The sequence below is a fragment of the Somniosus microcephalus genome, chromosome 5 (assembly GCF_052327205.1).
Source record: "Somniosus microcephalus isolate GS21.2 chromosome 5, FLI_Smic_1.0, whole genome shotgun sequence".
In the NCBI taxonomy this organism is placed as follows: Eukaryota; Metazoa; Chordata; class Chondrichthyes; order Squaliformes; family Somniosidae; genus Somniosus; species Somniosus microcephalus.
This window is the reverse complement of record NC_140991.1, coordinates 3086176-3107600: the sequence shown is the minus strand read 5'-3', so window position 1 is coordinate 3107600 and position 21425 is coordinate 3086176. Positions and strand designations below refer to the sequence as shown.

The window sequence follows — 21425 nt, the reverse complement described above, 5'->3', positions numbered from 1 at the left end:
CTTTAGCCTCCCTTTTTCTTTTTATATAACTGTAGAAACTCTTGCTATCTGTTTTTATATTTTTTGCTAGTTTACTTTCATAATCTATCTTCCCTTTCTTAATTAATCTTTTAGTTGTTGTTTGCTGGCTTTTAAATGCTTTCCAATCTTCTATCCTCCCACTAGATTTGGCTACTTTATATGCCCTTGTTTTCAGTCGGATACTATCATAGAGTCATAGAGTCATAGAGTAATACAGCACAGATAGAGGCCCTTCGGCCCATCGTGTCCATGCCGGCCATCAAGCCCTGTCTAATCTAATCCCATATTCCAGCATTTGGCCCGTAGCCTTGTATGCTATGGCATTTCAAATGCTCATCCAAATGCTTCTTAAATGTTGTGAGGGTTTCTGCCTCCACAACCCTTTCAGGCAGTGAGTTCCAGACTCCAACCACCCTCTGGGTGAAAAAGTTCTTTCTCAAATCCCCTCTAAACCTCCCTCCCTTTACCTTGAATCTATGCCCCCTAGTTATTGACCCCTCTACTAAGGGGAAAAGCTCCTCAGCATCCATCCTATCTATGCCCCTCACAATTTTGTACACCTCAATCATGTCCCCCCTCAGCCTCCTCTGCTCCAAGGAAAACAAACCCAATCTGCCCAGTCTCTCTTCATAGCTGAAGCGCTCCAGCCCTGGTAACATCCTGGTGAACCTCCTCTGCACCCTCTCTAACGCGATCACATCTTTCCTGTAGTGTGGCGACCAGAACTGCACACAGTATTCCAGCTGTGGCCTAACCAGTGTTTTATACAGCTCCATCATAACCTCCTTGCTCTTATATTCTATGCCTCGGCTAATGAAGGCAAGTATCCCATATGCCTTTTTTACCACCTTATCCACCTGTTCCGCCGCCTTCAGGGATCTGTGTACCTGCACACCCAGATCCCTCTGACCCTCCGTCTTGCCTAGGGTCTTACCATTCATTGTGTATTCCCTTGCCTTGTTAGACCCCCCAAAGTGCATCACCTCGCACTTTTCCGGGTTAAATTCCATTTGCCACTGTTCCGCCCATCTGACCAACCCATCTATATCGTTCTGCAGACTGAGGCTACCCTCCTCGCTATTTACCACCCTACCAATTTTAGTATCATCCGCGAATTTACTGATCATACCCTTTACATTCATATCCAAGTCATTAATGTAGACCACAAACAGCAAGGGACCCAGCACCGATCCCTGTGGTACCCCACTGGCCACAGGTTTCCAGTCACAAAAACAACCTTCGACCATCACCCTCTGCCTTCTGCCACTAAGCCAGTTTTGTATCCAATGTGCCAAGGCACCCTGGATTCCATGGGCTCTTACCTTCTTGACCAGTCTCCTGTGCGGGACTTTATCGAAGGCCTTACTGAAATCCATGTATACCACATCCACTGCGTTACCCTCATCCACACACCTAGTCACCCCCTCAAAAAATTCAATCAAATTAGTCAGACATGATCTTCCCTTGACAAAGCCATGTTGACTATCCCTGATTAATCCTTGCCTCTCCAAGTGGAGACAAATTTTGTCCCTCAGGATTTTTTCCAGTAATTTTCCTACCACTGATGTTAGGCTCACTGGCCTGTAGTTCCCCGGTTTTTCCCTACTACCCTTCTTGAATAATGGTACTACATTAGCGGTTCTCCAGTCCTCTGGCACATCCCCTGTGGCCAGAGAGGTCCTGAATATATGTGTTAGAGCCCCCGCAATCTCCTCCTTTGCCTCACACAGCAGCCTGGGGTACATTTCATCGGGGCCTGGGGATTTATCCATTTTTAGGCCAGCTAAAACCGCCAATACCTCCTCCCTCTCGATGTTAATATGTTCGAGCATATCACAGTCCCCCCGCCCTATTTCTATGTCTACGTCGTCCTTCTCCATAGTGAAAACAGATGCAAAAAATTCATTTAGAACCCCTCCTACATCTTCCGGCTCCACACACAGATTGCCACTTTTGTCCCTAATGGGCCCTATTTTTTCCCTAGTTATCCTTTTACCCTTAATATACTTATAAAACATCTTCGGATTTTCCTTTATTTTGCTCGCCAGTGTTATTTCATGGCCCCTCCTTGATCTCCTAATTTCTTTTTTAAGTATCCCCCTGCACTTTTTGTACTCCTCTAGGGCTTCCTCCGTCTTTAGCCTTTTGTATCTACCAAAAGCCCTCCTTTTTTTCCTAATCCATTCCCGTATATCCCCTGACATCCACGGTTCCCTGTGGTTTTTGGAACCACTCTTGACCTTTATGGGAACATGTTGCCCTTGTATGATCTCAATCTCCCTTCTGAAAGCCTCCCATTGCTCCGATGCGGATTTTCCTACAAGTAGCTGATCCCAGTCCATTTTGGCCAGGTCCTGCCTTATCCTATTAAAATCGGCCTTCCCCCAATTTAGAACCTTTATTTCCGGCCCATCCCTGTCCTTTTCCATGACCACCTTAAATCTTACCATATTATGGTCACTATCACCAAAGTGCTCACCTACTAGCACTTTTTCCACTTGGCCGGCCACATTCCCTAGAATTAGGTCCAGTACCGCCCCCTCTCTTGTAGGACTTTCTACATGCTGGCTCAAAAAGCTCTCCTGGATGCACTTTAAGAATTCTACACCCTCTGAGCCTTTCACACTTTGACTATCCCAGTTAATATTGGGGAAGTTGAAATCCCCCATTATTATTACCCTATTATTTGCACATTTCTCTGAGATTTGCCTACATATCTGTTCCTCTATCTCCCCCTGACTGTTTGGAGGCCTATAGTACACTCCCAGCAAAGTGCTTGCCCCCTTTTTGTTTTTAAGCTCCACCCATATGGCCTCATTAGAGGACCCAGCTAATATATCATCCCTCCTTACTGCAGTAATTGACTCCTTAATTAATATTGCGACACCCCCTCCTCTTATACCTCCCCCTCTGTCTCGCCTGAAGATTCTGTACCCCGGAATATTGAGCTGCCAGTCTTGCCCCTCCCTCAACCATGTCTCAGTGATAGCAACAATATCATACTCCCATGTGTTTATCAACACCTTCAGTTCATCCACCTTATTTGCAAGGCTCCTTGCATTAAAATAGATGCCATCCAGCCTTGCCCTTATATATTTGCCCTGCCTACCATTACTTTACTAAGCCACGGATGGCTGTCTTTTCTTTTACTCCCCTTTTTCCTCAGTGGAATATATTTATCTTGAAAGATGTGAAATATCCCCTTGAACTCAAAACCCCCGATAACTCAACCCCCCCGATAACTCAACCCCCCCGATAACTCAACCCCCCCGATAACTCAAACCCCCACCGATAACTCAAACCCACCGATAACTCAAACCCCCCTCACCCGATAACTCAAACCCCCCCGATAACTCAAACCCCCCCACCCGATAACTCAAACCCCCCCCGATAACTCAAACCCCACCCCCTGATAACTCCAGCCCCCCCAAAGTCCCCGAACCCCCCCACCCCCATCCCCGCCGAGTCCCCTCATGTAACTCAGCACTGGCTGTCTACCTGCAGTTGCTATAGGTTGGTCTGAGTCCCAGCTTGTGTACACTCGTGTCTCGTGTACTCCATCACCCTGTAAATACCTAAAGGTACCTGCCTGCTGACGATTTCTCGCTCCAGCTTCCCCCAGCGCTCTCGGTAGACACGGAGAGGCTCCTCGATCCGCTCCCTCTCCTCAACAACAAGCAATCTACGAGTGAAGGAGCGGGAGTGGTAAGCGAGAGTCTCCAGATCCAACTTCTTCTGGTGGACATCTCTCTTCAACTCCTGCAGGGAAGTGGGGAGACAGCAGGTGAGTACTCGATAGAATTGGGTCTCTAGAAATAATGGGGGCTATTTTCATAATTTTATCTAATAGACTTCCAGAAGGCATTTGAAAAGGTTCTGCACAAGAGATTATCGGCAAAAATGGGAGTGTACGGAATTTGAGGTAACCATGTGACACGGGTGGGTAATTGATTGGGAGACAGAGCGGGGTTAATGGGAGTGTTCTCTGATTAGCGGGATGTGACAAGTGGTGTTCCCCAGGGATCTTTACTGGGGTCTCAGCTTTTCACCATATTTATCAATGACTTGGATGAAGGAATAGAGTTGTCTATCCAAGTTTGCTGATGACAAGTGTGAGGACTGTGGACCCAAGAAAGAATGATCAGAGAGATTACGGGGTCCAAGCGCAGAAATCTCTAAAAGCTGGTGGGCAGGTACACAAAATAAAAAAGGTTAATGGAATGTTGGCCATTATCAAGGGATACAGGATTGGGCGGGAAAGTGGAGTTGAGGTCGATGATCACCCATGATCTTATTGAATGGCGGAGCAGGCTCGAGGGGCCGTATGGCCGACTCCTGCTCCTAATTCTTATGTTCTTATGTTCTTATCTCGGGAGCTGGAATACAAAGGGGAGGAAGTTAGGCTTCAGCCGTACAGAGCTCTGGTCAAAACCCACCTGGAGTAACTGAGTCCACTTCAGGGCCCCGCAACTCGGGAAGATATACTGGCCTTGGTCAGATCAGTCTCGGGGTGCTGGGCCTCACCATTCTCGGGGTGCAGTGTCTCACCATTCTCGGGGTGCAGTGTCTCACCATTCTCGGGGTGCGGGGTCTCCCCATTCTCGGGGTGCGGGGACTCCCCATTCTCGGGGTGCGGGGTCTCCCCATTCTCGGGGTGCGGGGTCTCACCATTCTCGGGGTGCGGGGTCTCACCATTCTCGGGGTGCGGGGTCTCACCATTCTCGGGGTGCGGGGTCTCACCATTCTCGGGGTGCGGGGTCTCCCCATTCTCGGGGTGCGGGATCTCCCCATTCTCAGGGAGTGAGTTGTCCCCATTCTCGGGGTGCGGGGTCTCACCATTCTCGGGGAGTGAGTTGTCCCCATTCTCGGGATGTGGGGTCTCACCATTCTCGGGGTGCGGGGTCTCCCCATTCTCGGGGTGCGGGGACTCCCCATTCTCGGGGTGCGGGGTCTCCCCATTCTCGGGGTGCGGGGTCTCACCATTCTCGGGGTGCGGGGTCTCACCATTCTCGGGGTGCGGGGTCTCACCATTCTCGGGGTGCGGGGTCTCCCCATTCTCGGGGTGCGGGATCTCCCCATTCTCAGGGAGTGAGTTGTCCCCATTCTCGGGGTGCGGGGTCTCACCATTCTCGGGATGCGAGTTGTCCCCATTCTTGGGGTGCGGGGTCTCACCATTCTTGGGGTGCGGGGTCTCCCCATTCTCTAGGTGCGGGGCCTCCCCATTCTCGGGGTGCGGGGTCTCCCCATTCTCGGGGTGCAGGGTCTCTCCATTCTCGGGGTGTGGGGTCTCCCCATTCTCGGGGTGCGGGGTCTCCCCATTCTCGGGGTGCGGGGTCTCACCATTCTCGGGGTGCGGGGTCTCCCCAGTCTCGGGGTGCAGGGTCTTACCATTCTCGGGGTGTGGGGCCTCACCATTCTCGGGGTGCAGTGTCTCAACTTTCTCGGGGTGCGGGGTCTCCCCATTCTCGGGGTGCGGGGTCTCCCCATTCTCGGATTGCGGGGTCTCCCCATTCTCGGGGTGCGAGTTGTCCCCATTCTCGGGATGCGGGGTCTCCCCATTCTCGGATTGCGGGGTCTCCCCATTCTCGGGGTGCGAGTTGTCCCCATTCTCGGGGTGCGGGGTCTCCCCATTCTCGGATTGCGGGGTCTCCCCATTCTCGGGGTGCGAGTTGTCCCCATTCTCGGGATGCGGGGTCTCCCCATTATCAGGGTGTGGGGTCTCCCCATTCTCGGGGTGTGGGGTCTCCCCATTCTCAGGGTGCAGGGTCTCCCCATTCTCGGGGTGTGGGGTCTCCTCATTCTCGGGGTGCGGGGTCTCCCCATTCTTGGGGTGCAGTGTCTCCCCACTCTCGGGTTGTGGAGTATCACCATTCTCGGGGTGTGGGGTCTTCCTATTCTCGGGGTGCAGAGTCTCCCCATTCTCGGGGTGCAGGGGCCACCCCATTCTCGGGGTGCGGGGTCTCCCCATTCTCGGGGTGCGGAGTCTCACCATTCTCGGGGTGTGGAGTCTCACCATTCTCGGGGTACGGGGTCTCCCCATTCTCGGGGTGCAGGGTCTCCCCATTCTCGGGGTGCAGGGTCTCCCCATTCTCGGGGTGTGGGGTCTCCCCATTCTCGGGGTGCAGGGTCTCCCCATTCTCGGGGTGTGGTGTCTCCCCTTTCTCGGGGTGCGGGGTCTCCCCATTCTCGGGGTGCGGGGTCTCCCCATTCTTGGGGTGCGGGGTCTCCCCAGTCTCGGGGCGTGGGGTCTCACCATTCTCGGGGTGCATGGTCTCCCCATTCTCGGGGTGCGGGGTCTCCCCATTCACGGGGTGCGGGATCTCCCCATTCTCGGGGAGTGAGTTGTCCCCATTCTCGGGATGTGGGGTCTCACCATTCTCGGGGTGCGGGGTCTCCCCATTCTCTAGGTGCGGGGCCTCCCCATTCTCGGGGTGCGGGGTCTCCCCATTCTCGGGGTGCGGGGTCTCCCCATTCTCGGGGTGTGAGGTCTCCCCATTCTCGGGTTGTGGGGTCTCCCCAGTCTCGGGGCATGGGGTCTCACCATTCTCGGGGTGTGGGGTCTCCCCATTCACGGGGTGTGGGGTCCCCCATTCTCGGGGTGCGGGGTCTCCTCATTCTTGGGGCACGGTGTCTCCGCATTCTCGGGGTGCGGGATCTCCCCATTCTCGGGGTGCGGCGTCTCCCCATTCTCGGGGTGCGGGGTCTCCCCATTCTCGGGGTGCGAGTTGTCCCCTTTCTCGGGGTGCGAGTTGTCCCCATTCTCGGGGTGTGGGGTCTCCCCATTCTCGGGGTGCGGGGTCTCCCCATTCTCGGGATGCGGGGTCTCCCCATTCTCAGGGCACGGGGTCGCCCCATTCTCGGGTTGCGGGGTCTCCCTATTCTCGGGGTGTGGGGTCTCCCCATTCTCGGGGTGCGGGGTCTCCCCATTCTCGGGGTGCGGGGTCTCCCCATTCTCGGGGTGTGGGGTCTCCCCATTCTCGGGGTGTGGTGTCTCCCCATTCTCGGGGCGCGGGGTCTCCCCATTCACGGGGTGCGGGGTCTCCCCATTCTCAGGCTGCAGGATCTCCCCATTCTCGGGGTGCGGCGTCTCCCCATTCTCGGGGTGCGGGGTCTCCCCATTCTCGGGGTGCGAGTTGTCCCCTTTCTCGGGGTGCGAGTTGTCCCCATTCTCGGGGTGTGGGGTCTCCTCATTCTTGGGGTGCGGGGTCTCCCCATTCTCGGGATGCGGGGTCTCCCCATTCTCGGGGCACGGGGTCGCCCCATTCTCGGGTTGCGGGGTCTCCCCATTCTCGGGGTGCGGGGTCTCCCCATTCTCGGGGTGCGGGGTCTCCCCATTCTCGGGGTGCGGGGTCTCCCCATTCTCGGGGTGCGGGGTCTCCCCATTCTCGGGGTGTGGGGTCTCCCCATTCTCGGGGCGCGGGGTCTCCCCATTCACGGGGTGCGGGGTCTCCCCATTCTCGGGGTGCGGGGTCTCCCCATTCTCAGGCTGCAGGGTCTCCCCATTGTCGGAATGTGGGGTCTCCCCATTCTCGGGGTGTGGGGTCTCCCCATTCTCGGGGTGCGGGGTCTCCCCATTCTCGGGGTGCAGCGTTTCCCCATTCTCGGGGTGTGGGGTCTCCCCATTCACGGGGTGCGGGGTCCCCCCATTCTCAGGGTGCGGGGACTCCCCATTCTCGGGGTGTGGTGTCCCCCATTCTCGGGTGCGGGGTCTCCTCATTCTCGGGTGCGGGGTCTCCTCATTCTCGGGGCACGGTGTCTCCCCATTCTCGGGGTGCGGGATCTCCCCATTCTCGGGGTGCGGGGTCTCCCCATTCTCGGGGTGCGAGTTGTCCCCATTCTCGGGGAGTGAGTTGTCCCCGTTCTCGGGGTGTGGGGTCTCCCCATTCTCGGGGTGTGGGGTCTCCCCATTCTCGGGGTGCCGGGTCTCCCCATTCTCGGGGTGCGGGATCTCCCCATTCTCGTGGTGTGGGGTCTCCCCATTCTCGGGGTGCGGGGTCTTCCCATTCTCGGGGTGCGGGATCTCCCCATTCTCGGGGTGCGGGGTCTCCCCATTCTCGGGGCGCGGGGTCTCCCCATTCTTATAGAACCACAGAAAATTACAGCACGGAAGGAGACCATTTCGGCCCATCGTGTCCGCGCCGGCCAACAAAGAGCTATCCAGCCTAATCCCACTTCCCAGCTCTTGGTCCGTAGCCCTGCAGGTTACAGCATCCCAAGTGCGCATCCAAGTACTTTTTAAATGTGGTTAGGGTTCCTGCCTCTACCACCCTTTCAGGCAGTGAGTTCCAGACCCCCACAACCCTCTGGGTGAAGAAACTTCCCCACAAATCCCCTCTAAACCTTCCACCAATTACTTTAAATCTGTGCCCCCTGGTTTTTGACCCCTCTGCTAAGAGAAATAGGTCCTTTCTATCCACTTTATCTGTGCCCCTCATAATTTTATACACCTCAATAAGGTCTCCCCTCAGCCTCCTCTGTTCCAAGGAAAACAGACCCAGCCTATCCAGTCTTTCCTCATCGCTAAGATTCTCTACTCCCAGCAACATCCTTGTAAATCTCCTCTGTACCCTCTCTAGTGCAATCACATCTTTCCTGTAATGTGGTGACCAGAACTGCACGCAGTACTCTAGCTGAGGCCTAACTAGTGTTTTATACAGTTGAAGCATAACCCCCCTGCTCTTGTATTCTATGCCTCGGCTAATAAAGGCAAGCATTCCATATGTCTTCTTAACCATCTTATCTACCTGGCCTGCTACCATCAGGGATCTGTGGACATGCACTCCAAGGTCCCTTTGTTCCTCTGCACTACTCAGTGTCCTACCATTTAATGTATATTCCCTTTCCTTGTCAGCCCTCCCCAAATACATTACCTTGTAGGAACGGCTAGATTCCTAACTAAAGGACTGAGATCGAGTCAGTCTATTAAACAAACGATGTTTAATACTAATAAACAGAGTTTAACACCAAAACAATGGAAAGCTGGATAACAGGTCTGTACTGGTTGCTAGCTGCACGACGACTGACTAGAGCCCCTCCCTGGTCGGACGTCATGACGTCATCACGTTTTCCCGCCGCTGGAGGATCACGTGATCAACGTGATGACGTCATCGCGTTGGGTCTCAGTATTAAAGGGACTGTACATGCGATAATATGAACAGAGATACAGATTCATTCTGTAGCAAACAATTAGTTAAAGATAATTATGTACTTAAGATCAGAGTCCCCTTGGTGGCTCTGCCAGAACCTCACACTTCTCCGGATTGAATTCCATTTGCCACTGTTCTGCCCACCTGATCAATTTATTGGTATCTTCCTGCAGTCTACAGCTTCCTTCTTCAATATCAACCACACAGCCGACTTTAGTATCATCTGCAAACTTCTTAATCATACCCCCTATATTCAAGTCTAGATCATTGATATATACCACAAAAAGCAGGGACCCAGTACTGAGCCCTGCGGAACCCCACTGGAAACAGCCTTCCAGTCACAAAAACACCCATCAACCATTACCCTCTGCTTCCTGTCTCCGAGCCAGTTTTGAATCCAACTTGACACTTTGCCCTGGATCCCATGGGCTTTTAACTTTGTGACCAGTCTGCCATGTGGAACCTTATCAAAAGCCTTGCTAAAGTCCATATACACTACATCAAATGCACTACCCTCATCTACCCTCCTTGTTACCTCCTCAAAAAATTCAATCAAGTTTGTCAGACACGACCTTCCCTTAACAAATCCGTGCTGACTATCCTTGATTAATCCGTGTCTTTCTAAATGAAGATTTATCCTGTCCTTCAGAATTCTTTCCAATAATTTTCCCACAACCGAGGTTAGGCTGACTGGCCTGTAATTACTCGGGTCTATCCTTTTCTCCCTTTTTAAACAAGGGTACCACATTAGCAGTCCTCCAGTCTTCCGGCACCACACCTGAAGCCAGGGAGGATTGAAAAATGATGGTCAGGGCCTCTGTTATTTCCTCTTTTGCTTCGCTTAACAGCCTGGGATACATTTCATCGGGGCCTGGGGATTTATCCACTTTTAAAGCTGCTAAACCCCTTAATACTTCCTCTCTCACTATGTTTATTTCATCTAATATTCTCGGGGAACAGACCCCGGTATACACTGGGGGAGAGTGTACAGACCCCGGTATACACTGGGGAGAGTGTACAGACCCCGGTGTAAACTGGGGGTGAGTGTACAGACCCCGGTATACACTGGGGAGAGTGCACGGACCTCAGTATACACTGGGGGAGAGTGTACAGACCCCAGTATACACTGGGGGAGAGGGTACAGACCCTGGTATACACTGGGGAGAGTGTACAGACCCTGCTGTACACTGGGGGAGAGTGTACAGACCCCGGTACACACTGGGGAGAGTGTACAGACCCTGGTATGCACTGGGGAGAGGGTACAGACACCGGTATACACTGGGGAGAGTGTACAGACTCCGGTATACACTGGGGAGAGTGTACAGACCACGGTATACACTGCGGGAGAGGGTACAGACCCCAGTGCACATTGGGGGAGAGTGTACAGACCCCGGAATACACTGGGGAGAGTGTACAGACTGCGGTATACACTGGGGGAGAGTGTACAGACCCTGGAATACACTGGCGAGAGTGTACAGATCCTGGTATACACTGGGGTAGAGTGTACAGACACCGGTATACACTAGGGGAGAGTGTACAGACCCCGGTATACACTGGGGGAGAGTGTACAGACCCCGGTATACACTGGGGAAGAGTGTACAGACCCTGGTACACACTGGGGGAGAGTGTACAGACCCCGGTATACACTGGGGGAGAGTGTACAGACCCCAGTATACACTGGGGGAGAGTGTACAGACCCCGGTATACATTGGGGGAGAGTGTACAGACTCCGGTATACACTGGGGGAGAGTGTACAGATCCTGGTACACACTGGGGGAGAGTGTACAGACCCCGGTATACACTGGGGGAGAGTGTACAGACCCCAGTATACACTGGGGGAGAGTGTACAGACCCCAGTATACACTGGGGGAGAGTGTACAGACCCCAGTATACACTGGGGTAGAGTGTACAGACCCCGGTATACACTGGGGGAGAGTGTACAGACCCCAGTATACACTGGGGTAGAGTGTACAGACCCCGGTATACACTGGGGGAGAGTGTACAGACCCCAGTATACACTGGGGTAGAGTGTACAGGCCCCGGTATACACTGGGGGAGAGTGTACAGACCCCGGTATACACTGGGGGAGAGTGTACAGACCCCGGTATACACTGGGGGAGAGTGTACAGACCCCGGTATACACTGGGGGAGAGTGTACAGACCCCGGTATAAACTGGGGGAGAGTGTACAGACACCCCGGTATACACTGGGGGAGAGTGTACAGACCCCGGTATACAATACAATACAATACAAATCGCTTTATTGGCATGATAAGGTACATCTTATGTTGCCAAAGCATCAAAATACATTTATGGTTGAACACATAAACGCGGTTCCATTCATACAGTGTATAAACAGGTATATCCCTGAGTTTATAAATATATTTTCGCCTTGTTTATATATACTCTTGTCTTAGTTTACTGGTTGTCCCTCTGTTCATGGCAAGCTGTAACATAGTGTGCCGCCAGTGTTACACAGCTTCTCTCCTCCCCCAGTAGGAATGGGAGTTTTTGGTTGTCAGTCAGATTTCTGAATTCAGGGCATATTTGTGAGAATTTTTGATAGAAATTCTCTCTGATGCCCTGATATTTTCCACAGGCTGTGAGGAAGTGCATCTCTGTCTCAACTACTCCCTGACTGCAGTGAGAGCATATCCTGTCTTCTCTTGGCAGCCTGGTCTGCCTGTGTCTGCCTTTTTCGATCGCTAGGCTATGTTCGCTAAGTCTGTACCTTGTCAAGGTTCTTCTCAGTTTGTTATCCTTTACCATGGTCAGGTAATCAGCTATGTTGTATTGTCTGTTTAGGGCCAAGTAGCAATTGAGTTTGCTTTGGGTTTTTGTTGTTTCTGCCCAATATGACAGATATTTTTCCTTTTGCTTAGCGACGATTGTGTTGGGTCGAATTCTTTGTGTTACCCTGTCACTGTCCTGGGGCTGGTTATTGTTAGTATTGTTATTAGTTACTTTATTGAGTCCCAGGACTAGTTGACTGAGGGTATTCTTCTTTATGGTCAGCTCTTGGCATTTCAGGGCGTCGTAGTGATAGCATTGGGGGTTGCTCATTTGTAGGTGATTCCAAAATTTGGTGGCTCTTTTTTGGATAGTGATTATTAATGGGTATTGGCCTAGTTCCGCCCTGCATGCGTTGTTTACTGTTTTCCTTTGAGTCCGGAGGATACTTTTACAGAATTCCGCATGTAGGATCTCAATTGGGTGTTTGTCCCATTTTGCAAAATCTTGTTGTGTTAGTGGTCCCCAGACCTCACTGCCATAGAGTGCAATTGGTTCAATTACTGATTTGAAAATTTTGAGCCAAATGCTAATTGGGATTTCTATTTGGATTGATTTTTTGATGGCATAGAAAGCCCTTCTTGCTTTCTCTTTCAGTTCATTCACAGCCAGTTTGAAGTTTCCCGTAGAACTGATTTTTAAGCCCAAGTATGTGTAGTGAGTGGTTTGTTCAATTTTGGTTGTTCCTACTGTGAAATTTATTGTGGGTCCATGTTGTTTGGATCTTTGCTGGAACACAAGGACTTTGGTTTTTTGGGGATTTATTGTCAGGGCCCAAGTCTGGCAGTACGACTCCAGCAGGTCCAGATTCTGCTGTAGACCCTCCTTAGTTGGTGACACTGCGGGAGAGTGTACAGACCCCGGTATACACTGGGGGAGAGTGTACAGACCCCGGTATACACTGGGGAAGAGTGTACAGACCCTGGTACACACTGGGGGAGAGTGTACAGACCCTGGTATACACTGGGGGAGAGTGTACAGACCCCAGTATACACTGGGGGAGAGTGTACAGACCCCGGTATACATTGGGGGAGAGTGTACAGACCCCGGTATACACTGGGGGAGAGTGTACAGACCCTGGTACACACTGGGGGAGAGTGTACAGACCCCGGTATACACTGGGGAGAGTGCACGTACCTCAGTATACACTGGGGGAGAGTGTACAGACCCCAGTATACACTGGGGGAGAGGGTACAGACCCTGGTATACACTGGGGAGAGTGTACAGACTCCGGTATACACTGGGGAGAGTGTACAGACCACGGTATACACTGCGGGAGAGGGTACAGACCCCAGTGCACATTGGGGGAGAGTGTACAGACCCCGGAATACACTGGGGAGAGTGTACAGACTGCGGTATACACTGGGGGAGAGTGTACAGACCCTGGAATACACTGGCGAGAGTGTACAGATCCTGGTATACACTGGGGTAGAGTGTACAGACCCCGGTATACACTAGGGGAGAGTGTACAGACCCCGGTATACACTGGGGGAGTGTGTACAGACCCCGGTATACACTGGGGAAGAGTGTACAGACCCTGGTACACACGGGGGGAGAGTGTACAGACCCCGGTATACACTGGGGGAGAGTGTACAGACCCCAGTATACACTGGGGGAGAGTGTACAGACCCCGGTATACATTGGGGGAGAGTGTACAGACCCCGGTATACACTGGGGGAGAGTGTACAGACCCTGGTACACACTGGGGGAGAGTGTACAGACCCCGGTATACACTGGGGGAGAGTGTACAGACCCCAGTATACACTGGGGGAGAGTGTACAGACCCCAGTATACACTGGGGGAGAGTGTACAGACCCCAGTATACACTGGGGTAGAGTGTACAGACCCCGGTATACACTGGGGGAGAGTGTACAGACCCCAGTATACACTGGGGTAGAGTGTACAGACCCCGGTATACACTGGGGGAGAGTGTACAGACCCCAGTATACACTGGGGGAGAGTGTACAGACCCCAGTATACACTGGGTAGAGTGTACAGGCCCCGGTATACACTGGGGGAGAGTGTACAGACCCCGGTATACACTGGGGGAGAGTGTACAGACCCCGGTATACACTGGGGGAGAGTGTACAGACCCCGGTATACACTGGGGGAGAGTGTACAGACCCCGGTATAAACTGGGGGAGAGTGTACAGACACCCCGGTATACACTGGGGGAGAGTGTACAGACCCCGGTATACAATACAATACAATACAAATCGCTTTATTGGCATGATAAGGTACATCTTATGTTGCCAAAGCATCAAAATACATTTATGGTTGAACACATAAACGCGGTTCCATTCATACAGTGTATAAACAGGTATATCCCTGAGTTTATAAATATATTTTCGCCTTGTTTATATATACTCTTGTCTTAGTTTACTGGTTGTCCCTCTGTTCATGGCAAGCTGTAACATAGTGTGCCGCCAGTGTTACACAGCTTCTCTCCTCCCCCAGTAGGAATGGGAGTTTTTGGTTGTCAGTCAGATTTCTGAATTCAGGGCATATTTGTGAGAATTTTTGATAGAAATTCTCTCTGATGCCCTGATATTTTCCACAGGCTGTGAGGAAGTGCATCTCTGTCTCAACTACTCCCTGACTGCAGTGAGAGCATATCCTGTCTTCTCTTGGCAGCCTGGTCTGCCTGTGTCTGCCTTTTTCGATCGCTAGGCTATGTTCGCTAAGTCTGTACCTTGTCAAGGTTCTTCTCAGTTTGTTATCCTTTACCATGGTCAGGTAATCAGCTATGTTGTATTGTCTGTTTAGGGCCAAGTAGCAATTGAGTTTGCTTTGGGTTTTTGTTGTTTCTGCCCAATATGACAGATATTTTTCCTTTTGCTTAGCGACGATTGTGTTGGGTCGAATTCTTTGTGTTACCCTGTCACTGTCCTGGGGCTGGTTATTGTTAGTATTGTTATTAGTTACTTTATTGAGTCCCAGGACTAGTTGACTGAGGGTATTCTTCTTTATGGTCAGCTCTTGGCATTTCAGGGCGTCGTAGTGATAGCATTGGGGGTTGCTCATTTGTAGGTGATTCCAAAATTTGGTGGCTCTTTTTTGGATAGTGATTATTAATGGGTATTGGCCTAGTTCCGCCCTGCATGCGTTGTTTACTGTTTTCCTTTGAGTCCGGAGGATACTTTTACAGAATTCCGCATGTAGGATCTCAATTGGGTGTTTGTCCCATTTTGCAAAATCTTGTTGTGTTAGTGGTCCCCAGACCTCACTGCCATAGAGTGCAATTGGTTCAATTACTGATTTGAAAATTTTGAGCCAAATGCTAATTGGGATTTCTATTTGGATTGATTTTTTGATGGCATAGAAAGCCCTTCTTGCTTTCTCTTTCAGTTCATTCACAGCCAGTTTGAAGTTTCCCGTAGAACTGATTTTTAAGCCCAAGTATGTGTAGTGAGTGGTTTGTTCAATTTTGGTTGTTCCTACTGTGAAATTTATTGTGGGTCCATGTTGTTTGGATCTTTGCTGGAACACAAGGACTTTGGTTTTTTGGGGATTTATTGTCAGGGCCCAAGTCTGGCAGTACGACTCCAGCAGGTCCAGGTTCTGCTGTAGACCCTCCTTAGTTGGTGACACTGCGGGAGAGTGTACAGACCCCGGTATACACTGGGGGAGAGTGTACAGACCCCGGTATACACTGGGGAAGAGTGTACAGACCCTGGTACACACTGGGGGAGAGTGTACAGACCCTGGTATACACTGGGGGAGAGTGTACAGACCCCAGTATACACTGGGGGAGAGTGTACAGACCCCGGTATACATTGGGGGAGAGTGTACAGACCCCGGTATACACTGGGGGAGAGTGTACAGACCCTGGTACACACTGGGGGAGAGTGTACAGACCCCGGTATACACTGGGGAGAGTGCACGTACCTCAGTATACACTGGGGGAGAGTGTACAGACCCCAGTATACACTGGGGGAGAGGGTACAGACCCTGGTATACACTGGGGAGAGTGTACAGACCCTGCTGTACACTGGGGGAGAGTGTACAGACCCTGGTACACACTGGGGAGAGTGTACAGACCCTGGTATGCACTGGGGAGAGGGTACAGACACCGGTATACACTGGGGAGAGTGTACAGACTCCGGTATACACTGGGGAGAGTGTACAGACCACGGTATACACTGCGGGAGAGGGTACAGACCCCAGTGCACATTGGGGGAGAGTGTACAGACCCCGGAATACACTGGGGAGAGTGTACAGACTGCGGTATACACTGGGGGAGAGTGTACAGACCCTGGAATACACTGGCGAGAGTGTACAGATCCTGGTATACACTGGGGTAGAGTGTACAGACCCCGGTATACACTAGGGGAGAGTGTACAGACCCCGGTATACACTGGGGGAGTGTGTACAGACCCCGGTATACACTGGGGAAGAGTGTACAGACCCTGGTACACACGGGGGGAGAGTGTACAGACCCCGGTATACACTGGGGGAGAGTGTACAGACCCCAGTATACACTGGGGGAGAGTGTACAGACCCCGGTATACATTGGGGGAGAGTGTACAGACCCCGGTATACACTGGGGGAGAGTGTACAGACCCTGGTACACACTGGGGGAGAGTGTACAGACCCCGGTATACACTGGGGGAGAGTGTACAGACCCCAGTATACACTGGGGGAGAGTGTACAGACCCCAGTATACACTGGGGGAGAGTGTACAGACCCCAGTATACACTGGGGTAGAGTGTACAGACCCCGGTATACACTGGGGGAGAGTGTACAGACCCCAGTATACACTGGGGTAGAGTGTACAGACCCCGGTATACACTGGGGGAGAGTGTACAGACCCCAGTATACACTGGGGGAGAGTGTACAGACCCCAGTATACACTGGGTAGAGTGTACAGGCCCCGGTATACACTGGGGGAGAGTGTACAGACCCCGGTATACACTGGGGGAGAGTGTACAGACCCCGGTATACACTGGGGGAGAGTGTACAGACCCCGGTATACACTGGGGGAGAGTGTACAGACCCCGGTATAAACTGGGGGAGAGTGTACAGACACCCCGGTATACACTGGGGGAGAGTGTACAGACCCCGGTATACAATACAATACAATACAAATCGCTTTATTGGCATGATAAGGTACATCTTATGTTGCCAAAGCATCAAAATACATTTATGGTTGAACACATAAACGCGGTTCCATTCATACAGTGTATAAACAGGTATATCCCTGAGTTTATAAATATATTTTCGCCTTGTTTATATATACTCTTGTCTTAGTTTACTGGTTGTCCCTCTGTTCATGGCAAGCTGTAACATAGTGTGCCGCCAGTGTTACACAGCTTCTCTCCTCCCCCAGTAGGAATGGGAGTTTTTGGTTGTCAGTCAGATTTCTGAATTCAGGGCATATTTGTGAGAATTTTTGATAGAAATTCTCTCTGATGCCCTGATATTTTCCACAGGCTGTGAGGAAGTGCATCTCTGTCTCAACTACTCCCTGACTGCAGTGAGAGCATATCCTGTCTTCTCTTGGCAGCCTGGTCTGCCTGTGTCTGCCTTTTTCGATCGCTAGGCTATGTTCGCTAAGTCTGTACCTTGTCAAGGTTCTTCTCAGTTTGTTATCCTTTACCATGGTCAGGTAATCAGCTATGTTGTATTGTCTGTTTAGGGCCAAGTAGCAATTGAGTTTGCTTTGGGTTTTTGTTGTTTCTGCCCAATATGACAGATATTTTTCCTTTTGCTTAGCGACGATTGTGTTGGGTCGAATTCTTTGTGTTACCCTGTCACTGTCCTGGGGCTGGTTATTGTTAGTATTGTTATTAGTTACTTTATTGAGTCCCAGGACTAGTTGACTGAGGGTATTCTTCTTTATGGTCAGCTCTTGGCATTTCAGGGCGTCGTAGTGATAGCATTGGGGGTTGCTCATTTGTAGGTGATTCCAAAATTTGGTGGCTCTTTTTTGGATAGTGATTATTAATGGGTATTGGCCTAGTTCCGCCCTGCATGCGTTGTTTACTGTTTTCCTTTGAGTCCGGAGGATACTTTTACAGAATTCCGCATGTAGGATCTCAATTGGGTGTTTGTCCCATTTTGCAAAATCTTGTTGTGTTAGTGGTCCCCAGACCTCACTGCCATAGAGTGCAATTGGTTCAATTACTGATTTGAAAATTTTGAGCCAAATGCTAATTGGGATTTCTATTTGGATTGATTTTTTGATGGCATAGAAAGCCCTTCTTGCTTTCTCTTTCAGTTCATTCACAGCCAGTTTGAAGTTTCCCGTAGAACTGATTTTTAAGCCCAAGTATGTGTAGTGAGTGGTTTGTTCAATTTTGGTTGTTCCTACTGTGAAATTTATTGTGGGTCCATGTTGTTTGGATCTTTGCTGGAACACAAGGACTTTGGTTTTTTGGGGATTTATTGTCAGGGCCCAAGTCTGGCAGTACGACTCCAGCAGGTCCAGGTTCTGCTGTAGACCCTCCTTAGTTGGTGACACTGCGGGAGAGTGTACAGACCCCGGTATACACTGGGGGAGAGTGTACAGACCCCGGTATACACTGGGGAAGAGTGTACAGACCCTGGTACACACTGGGGGAGAGTGTACAGACCCTGGTATACACTGGGGGAGAGTGTACAGACCCCAGTATACACTGGGGGAGAGTGTACAGACCCCGGTATACATTGGGGGAGAGTGTACAGACCCCGGTATACACTGGGGGAGAGTGTACAGACCCTGGTACACACTGGGGGAGAGTGTACAGACCCCGGTATACACTGGGGAGAGTGCACGTACCTCAGTATACACTGGGGGAGAGTGTACAGACCCCAGTATACACTGGGGGAGAGGGTACAGACCCTGGTATACACTGGGGAGAGTGTACAGACCCTGCTGTACACTGGGGGAGAGTGTACAGACCCTGGTACACACTGGGGAGAGTGTACAGACACCGGTATACACTGGGGAGAGTGTACAGACTCCGGTATACACTGGGGAGAGTGTACAGACCACGGTATACACTGCGGGAGAGGGTACAGACCCCAGTGCACATTGGGGGAGAGTGTACAGACCCCGGAATACACTGGGGAGAGTGTACAGACTGCGGTATACACTGGGGGAGAGTGTACAGACCCTGGAATACACTGGCGAGAGTGTACAGATCCTGGTATACACTGGGGTAGAGTGTACAGACCCCGGTATACACTAGGGGAGAGTGTACAGACCCCGGTATACACTGGGGGAGTGTGTACAGACCCCGGTATACACTGGGGAAGAGTGTACAGACCCTGGTACACACTGGGGGAGAGTGTACAGACCCCGGTATACACTGGGGGAGAGTGTACAGACCCCAGTATACACTGGGGGAGAGTGTACAGACCCCGGTATACATTGGGGGAGAGTGTACAGACCCCGGTATACACTGGGGGAGAGTGTACAGACCCTGGTACACACTGGGGGAGAGTGTACAGACCCCGGTATACACTGGGGGAGAGTGTACAGACCCCAGTATACACTGGGGTAGAGTGTACAGACCCCAGTATACACTGGGGGAGAGTGTACAGACCCCAGTATACACTGGGGTAGAGTGTACAGACCCCGGTATACACTGGGGGAGAGTGTACAGACCCCAGTATACACTGGGGTAGAGTGTACAGACCCCGGTATACACTGGGGGAGAGTGTACAGACCCCAGTATACACTGGGGGAGAGTGTACAGACCCCAGTATACACTGGGTAGAGTGTACAGGCCCCGGTATACACTGGGGGAGAGTGTACAGACCCCGGTATACACTGGGGGAGAGTGTACAGACCCCGGTATAAACTGGGGGAGAGTGTACAGACACCCCGGTATACACTGGGGGAGAGTGTACAGACCCCGGTATACAATACAATACAATACAAATCGCTTTATTGGCATGATAAGGTACATCTTATGTTGCCAAAGCATCAAAATACATTTATGGTTGAACACATAAACGCGGTTCCATTCATACAGTGTATAAACAGGTATATCCCTGAGTTTATAAATATATTTTCGCCTTGTTTATATATACTCTTGTCTTAGTTTACTGGTTGTCCCTCTGTTCATGGCAAGCTGTAACATAGTGTGCCGCCAGTGTTACACAGCTTCTCTCCTCCCCCAGTAGGAATGGGAGTTTTTGGTTGTCAGTCAGATTTCTGAATTCAGGGCATATTTGTGAGAATTTTTGATAGAAATTCTCTCTGATGCCCTGATATTTTCCACAGGCTGTGAGGAAGTGCATCTCTGTCTCAACTACTCCCTGACTGCAGTGAGAGCATATCCTGTCTTCTCTTGGCAGCCTGGTCTGCCTGTGTCTGCCTTTTTCGATCGCTAGGCTATGTTCGCTAAGTCTGTACCTTGTCAAGGTTCTTCTCAGTTTGTTATCCTTTACCATGGTCAGGTAATCAGCTATGTTGTATTGTCTGTTTAGGGCCAAGTAGCAATTGAGTTTGCTTTGGGTTTTTGTTGTTTCTGCCCAATATGACAGATATTTTTCCTTTTGCTTAGCGACGATTGTGTTGGGTCGAATTCTTTGTGTTACCCTGTCACTGTCCTGGGGCTGGTTATTGTTAGTATTGTTATTAGTTACTTTATTGAGTCCCAGGACTAGTTGACTGAGGGTATTCTTCTTTATGGTCAGCTCTTGGCATTTCAGGGCGTCGTAGTGATAGCATTGGGGGTTGCTCATTTGTAGGTGATTCCAAAATTTGGTGGCTCTTTTTTGGATAGTGATTATTAATGGGTATTGGCCTAGTTCCGCCCTGCATGCGTTGTTTACTGTTTTCCTTTGAGTCCGGAGGATACTTTTACAGAATTCCGCATGTAGGATCTCAATTGGGTGTTTGTCCCATTTTGCAAAATCTTGTTGTGTTAGTGGTCCCCAGACCTCACTGCCATAGAGTGCAATTGGTTCAATTACTGATTTGAAAATTTTGAGCCAAATGCTAATTGGGATTTCTATTTGGATTGATTTTTTGATGGCATAGAAAGCCCTTCTTGCTTTCTCTTTCAGTTCATTCACAGCCAGTTTGAAGTTTCCCGTAGAACTGATTTTTAAGCCCAAGTATGTGTAGTGAGTGGTTTGTTCAATTTTGGTTGTTCCTACTGTGAAATTTATTGTGGGTCCATGTTGTTTGGATCTTTGCTGGAACACAAGGACTTTGGTTTTTTGGGGATTTATTGTCAGGGCCCAAGTCTGGCAGTACGACTCCAGCAGGTCCAGGTTCTGCTGTAGACCCTCCTTAGTTGGTGACACTGCGGGAGAGTGTACAGACCCCGGTATACACTGGGGGAGAGTGTACAGACCCCGGTATACACTGGGGAAGAGTGTACAGACCCTGGTACACACTGGGGGAGAGTGTACAGACCCTGGTATACACTGGGGGAGAGTGTACAGACCCCAGTATACACTGGGGGAGAGTGTACAGACCCCGGTATACATTGGGGGAGAGTGTACAGACCCCGGTATACACTGGGGGAGA

The 21425-nt window shown here is 51.0% G+C and overlaps 1 protein-coding gene across 1 annotated transcript in view; it reads right to left on the bottom strand.

The window, feature by feature from the left end:
* macf1b (microtubule actin crosslinking factor 1b) overlaps window positions 1-21425 on the bottom strand; it is a 565261-nt gene that overhangs the window by 246168 nt on the left and 297668 nt on the right. The window contains exon 17 of the mRNA XM_085987168.1: window positions 3607-3780. Within this exon, the coding sequence (XP_085843294.1) occupies window positions 3607-3780 (174 nt within the window). The remainder of the gene's footprint in view (window positions 1-3606; window positions 3781-21425) is intronic.